The sequence below is a fragment of the Lissotriton vulgaris genome, unplaced genomic scaffold (assembly GCF_964263255.1).
Source record: "Lissotriton vulgaris unplaced genomic scaffold, aLisVul1.2 SCAFFOLD_1267, whole genome shotgun sequence".
NCBI lineage: Eukaryota > Metazoa > Chordata > Amphibia > Caudata > Salamandridae > Lissotriton > Lissotriton vulgaris.
Genome location: NW_028252208.1, coordinates 629,675 through 635,488, shown reverse-complemented (window position 1 = coordinate 635,488; position 5,814 = coordinate 629,675). Strand labels below are relative to the sequence as shown.

Below are 5,814 nucleotides of genomic sequence, written 5' to 3'. Positions count from 1 at the left end.
CATTTAAAGCACTGAGTGCAACAAGGCCAATTCCTTTGTTCCTAGATCACTGGAAAAAGGAATAGATGAAGAGTCTAGGTGGGCAGGGTTAGTAAATAACATCTGATAATTCATTAAAAGTATTACAAATATCTCATTTGATGCCAGCCTTTGCCACAGAAATTGTAAATTGATAGTGTTGGCTGCTTCTGAGAATCGGTGTCACAATATATGTGCAACTTGAGTTTCTTTCTTAAATATTAATTACGTTTGCTCTCACATCCTTGAGTTCCAGTGATCCAAAGCTCCCGATCTACAGTGTTCCGAGCTGTTTCACCACTATCAGAAATGATACTCAACTGATTTTCTAGCTTGTTTTTGTCAATACATTCTTTGTGCAAAGTATAAGGTCACAAATATTTTTTCTTTGTGTTCATTTACAATCTCTGACTCCGTTTCTACAGGTGACTGAAGCATGAACAGAAAAAAGAAGGTTTAAATTTAGTGAAACATAACGAAAAGGATTATTTCAAGGAAAGTTAAAACATTCTCGCGCTCTAGAGAAGAAACACATTCTATGTGCCAGGAATGGTGAGGATGTTGGAGCTGAAGAAACTGGTTAATGTGAAAGTTGTCAAATCCCTAAAGGAAAATTACCATAAATGTTTACCAAGTGCCAGTAACTGAGATTGAGGAGAACATTGGCCACAACTGATCCCCACACAGTGCACTTGAGAGAAAATTCAGTGATGTAAATTCTGTTTGATGGTTTATGAGAAATGCTTTGGAGACGCAAACCCTCCCCAACAGATCAGTATCCGTAGACGTGATGTGAAAGAACCGTCAAGAAGACTAATATCCTCGGTTTACAAGCGCAAGCTTTTGTCTCTATCTCCTGTGATTCAGAGGAAAGAAAAGATTGTTTAAAAGAAAGTCATTGTAAATGCTCTTTCTCAGATGTTGATTCACCAAAGATGCTGGATTATCATTTCCAATATAGGAAGATTTTCCCCCACCAACTCTGTCTCTTGAGTTTGATCCGAGTGGTTTCAAAGGATCCTGTAACTCCAAAGTGGATCATGTACCTGTCTTAGCCACTGAGCAAAAAAGCATATACTGGCACTGAAAGTATAAAAGGGGCAAGTGTTACGCTATTGATAATTCTTAAACCACCCTGGCATGCCCTAATCATCTGTCATTACTTGTATGAACAAACATAGCTACCAGGCAAACACTAAAGCCTAAAGACCTTATCAGTACTTTTAAAACTCCTAAATCAAATGTGATAAAACAGAATCAATAAATGAGACTAATTAAACAAGAGAAAATTCACCCGGGCATAACTTGGAGAAAATGAATCCATGAGAGGCCTCTTAATCAATTCAAGGGGCTCCTCAGTGAAAGTTAATAGGACAAGTTAGATCAGTGCCTTTAAAGGTAGGAAAATGATCTCCAGGTAAAAACTATCATTAGTTAAATACATATGTTAAGAAGAGCATCTGAAATGTATTTTAGAAGTTAATGCTGAGTTGTATCTTAAACATGTACACAATCAGAAATCAGATTCAGTCTTAAAATGACGTGTATTCAGGAACAAACCCAACTTGGAGAAACAAACAACTCGAATAAGAGCAATAACTGTGAGAACAGCTTTAGTTATCAATCCCACCTCACTAAACATGAGAAAACTAGCTCTGGACGAAAACCCTATCAGTGTCCTGAATGCCAGAAAGGCTTCAGTCTCAAATCCAACCTTACTGTACATGAAAGAACTCACACTGGACAAAAACCTTATCAGTGCTCTGAATGCTCGAAAAGCTTCAGTCAGAAATCCAGACTTACGGTACATGAAAGAACCCACACTGGACACAAACCATATCAGTGCCCTGAATGCTGTAAAAGCTTCTGTAGCAAATTCAATTTCACTATACATGAAAGAACTCACACTGGACAAAAACCTTATCAGTGCTCTGAATGCTCGAAAAGCTTCAGTCAGAAATCCAGCCTTACTGTACATGAAAGAACCCACACTGGACAAAAACCATATCAGTGCTCCACGTGCCAAAAAAGCTTCCGTTTTCGGGGCAGTCTGATTCAACATCAGGTAACTCACACTGGACAAAAACCTTACCAGTGCTCTGAATGCTTGAAACGCTTCAGTCAGAAATACAACCTTACAGTACATGAAAAGACCCACACTGGGTATAAACCGTATCAGTGCTCTGAATGCTGTAAAAGCTTCAGTCAGAAATCCAGCCTTACTGTACATGAAAGAACCCACACTGGACAAAAACCATATCAGTGCTCTGAATGCTGCAAAAGCTTCAGTCAGAAATCCAGCCTTACTGCACATGAAAGAACCCACACTGGACAAAAACCATATCAGTGCTCCACGTGCCAAAAAAGCTTCAGTTTTATTGGCAGTCTGATTCAACATCAGGTGACTCACACTGGACAAAAGCCTTACCAGTGCTCTGAGTACTGGAAAAGCTTCAGTCAGAAATCCAGCCTTACTGTACATGAAAGGACCCACACTGGGCATAAACTGTATCAGTGTTCTGAATGCCAAAAAGGTTTCTATCAGAAATCCGGTTTAACTCTACATCAGAGAATACATACCCGGCTCAAACAGTATCAGTGCTCTGAATGCCAGAAAAGCTTCAGTCGTAAAATAACTCTCACTCAACATGAGAGAACTCACATTGGGCAGAAACCGTATCAGTGCTCTGAATGCTGGAAAAGCTTCAGTCAAAGATTCAGCCTTACTCGACATGAAAGAACCCACACTGGGTATAAACCGTATCAGTGTTCTGAATGCCAGAAAAGCTTCCAACTGAAAATGACTCTCACTAGACATGAAATAACTCACACTGGACAGAAACCTTATCAGTGCTCTGAATGCCAGAAAAGTTTCAGTCAGAAATCCAGTTTAACTCAACATGAGAGAATCCACACTGGGCTCAAACCGTATCAGTGCTCTGAATGCTGGAAAAGCTTCACTCGGAAATCTGACCGTACGGTACATGAAAGGACCCACACTGGGCTCAAACCGTATCAGTGCTCTGAGTGCCAAAACAACTTCAGGGATAGATCCGGTTTAATTGTTCATGAAAGAACCCACACTGGACATAAAACTTATCAGTGCCCTGAATGCCAGAAAAGTTTCAGTCGGAAATCCAGTTTAACTCATCATGAGAGAATCCACACTGGGCTCAAACCGTATCAGTGCTCTGAATGCTGGAAAAGCTTCAGTAAGAAAATAAATCTCTCTACACATGAGAGAACTCACACTGGACAAAAACCTTATCAGTGCTCTGAATGCCGGAAAAGCTTCAATCAGAAATCCAACCTTACTGTACATGAAAGGACCCACACTGGGCTCAAACCGTATCAGTGCTCTGAGTGCCAAAACAACTTCAAGTATAGATCCAGTTTAATTGCTCATGAAAGAACCCACACTGGACAAAAACTCATCAGTGCCCTGAATGCCAGAAAAGTTTCTGTGACAAATCCAGTTTAACTCAACATGAGAGAATCCATACTGGGCTCAAACCGTATCAGTGCTCTGACTCCTGGAAAAGCTTCCAACTGAAAAAGACTCTCACTAGACATGAAAGAACTCACACTGGGGAAAGACCTTATTAGCTCTCTGAATGCTGGAAAAGTTTCAGTCGGAAATCTGGTCTCACTCAATTTGGGAGAACTTACCTGTAAAAAACCTTGTCATTGTTCTAAATGCCTGGGAAGCGTCTGCTGGAGATTCAATTTCAGTCAACAAGAGAGAAAGCACAACGAGAAAGGAAATTACCCGTGCTCTCAATGTGACAAAAACTTCAGTTGTAAATGTAACCTTTCTACATAAGAGACAATGTGGGAGAATAAAAGGTGCTCACTGTCAACCCTGAGGAGGAGCTTTCAGCATCGCAAAACATTTACATGAAGCAGCCACAAAGAGTCCACTCCATTGATTGTCCAACAAACCGTCTACTGAGAAAAGCACACAGCGAGGGATGGAAATGCTTGAATTAACCTCATCCTTTTGTAACTATTCGTGGCCTCATTCCATTCAGCGTGTTTTGCTCCCTGAGTGTTTATAAGCCATGGCTCTGACCCACAAAGGCCATTGATCCTGAACTTTGAGGCCACGCTGCTAGATTCAGGAATGTTTGTAACCTCAAACTGTTTCCAGCCTTAATAAGCCTCACCAGGGGACTGCAGCAGGAGTCCGTTTGTCGTAGGTCTATATGGGACCAACATCTGTTCTGTGCCACGTAGGGCTGATCATTGAGAAAAACTAAAGGTGATGGATGAACTGGTAGTTCATCTCGGCAACATCCCGTCACATCATTCTCTAGTCTTTGTGTAACTACAGACAAGGCCAGCCATATGCAAACCATTCTTGGCTCCACCCTAAATAATCCTAATGACTTCTGTTCCAATGGGACATGGCCTCGTATTACAAAGATATGCGAGACAGCAAGGACCCCCTGATACAGTTCAACTTCCTGGGTCAGGGCACTTGAAGAAAATGTGTTCCAATTTGGAGAACATATGTACCAACAAACAAAAGGCGTAAGCATGGGGGCAGCAATGGCCCCATCGATAACCAATATTTATATGGCTAGGTTTGAATTTCATCACATACACAACGAGATGGCACCATTCTATGAGTCTGTTTCCCATTGGTACCGGTTTATTGACGATATATTTTTTATATGGACCAATGGGGAACAGACTCTACAAGAATTTCTAGAATGGATTAATTTAGCAGATAGTAATCTCCGTTTCACTGCACAAGTTGATGCTACAAAAGTGGAATTCCTTGACATATATATCAAAAATGAATCCAAGAATCTGACGGTTGACTTATATACTAAGTCAACAGCAAGGAACACGCTACTCCATTTTAGTAGCTACCATCCGAGAAATCAGAAGGATGGGATACCATTTTCGCAGTTTTTGAGAGTGCGGCGAAACTGCACAAACATTAAAGATTATGATATTCAGGCTGTAAAAATGAAAGAGAAATTTCTTGCTCGCGGATATCCGAATCGTTTAATACGTGAGGCATATAAGCGAGAAAGATACTTTGATCGCGATGCTCTTCTGAATTCAAATAAACAACAGGAAGAACAAAAGTTGGTCTGCATAACAAAGCACTCTCCTCTAAATGCCACAGTCAGACAGATCATCAACTCAAACTGGCATCTATTAAATATAGAACCGACACAACCAAAACTACCAAAACCCATGTTTGCGCATCGAAGCAACAAAAATCTGAAAGATCTAGTGGTTAGATCACGTTTCAGTGGAACTACCAATATTGTCCCCTTTGTACAGAAATCACTAAATGGAGAAAATGCCATTAAGGGCACCTCCAGATGTGGCACATGCCAATCTTGCGATGGCATAATATCAGGTGAGACATTCACATTCAACAAAGTACAAATACAGGCTAAGGAACTATGGACATGCAATACAACCAATATTGTTTATTTGATATTGTGTCCATGTAATTTAGGTTACGTTGGAGAAACCGCAAGAACTATGAAACTCCGCGTAACGGAGCATAGATCTGCGATTAAAACAAAAAAATTGACAGCACCACTGGCATCCCATTTTTCTGAGTTCCATCATTCTCCGTCTCAGATCCGTTGGCGCATCCTAGAAAAGATTCATATAGCCAACAACAACGGCGGAGATAAAATTAGGAAAAAAAGAGAGCTTTATTGGATCTTTACTCTTAATACATTTACCCATGGCTTAAATAATGACCTACCGTGGATAAATGCTATCTTATAACAAGAAAGATTGATGCCTCTGTCTTTATATCTC

General features: G+C 40.5%; 1 protein-coding gene across 1 annotated transcript; it reads left to right on the top strand.

Annotated features, from left to right (window-relative positions):
- The first annotated feature begins 1,538 nt into the window (after window positions 1–1,538).
- Window positions 1,539–3,797, top strand: LOC147662639 (uncharacterized). The gene is made up of 4 exons (XM_086951032.1): window positions 1,539–2,384; window positions 2,553–3,125; window positions 3,210–3,401; window positions 3,569–3,797. Exons 1-4 carry the CDS (start codon window positions 1,556–1,558, stop codon window positions 3,622–3,624), a joined length of 1,650 nt encoding a protein of 549 aa, XP_086807158.1. The 5' UTR covers window positions 1,539–1,555; the 3' UTR covers window positions 3,625–3,797.
- Window positions 3,798–5,814: the final 2,017 nt, after the last annotated feature.

Bases quoted from the DNA above. Each gene is read 5' to 3' on its own strand.
- LOC147662639 (XM_086951032.1), top strand. From the start codon at position 1,556: ATGACGTGTATTCAGGAACAAACCCAACTTGGAGAAACAAACAACTCG. The intron at 2,385-2,552 runs GCTTCAGTTTTA...AATGCCAAAAAG, and splicing joins GTGCTCCACGTGCCAAAAAA to GTTTCTATCAGAAATCCGGT. The intron at 3,126-3,209 runs CTGAATGCCAGA...CGTATCAGTGCT, and splicing joins ACATAAAACTTATCAGTGCC to CTGAATGCTGGAAAAGCTTC.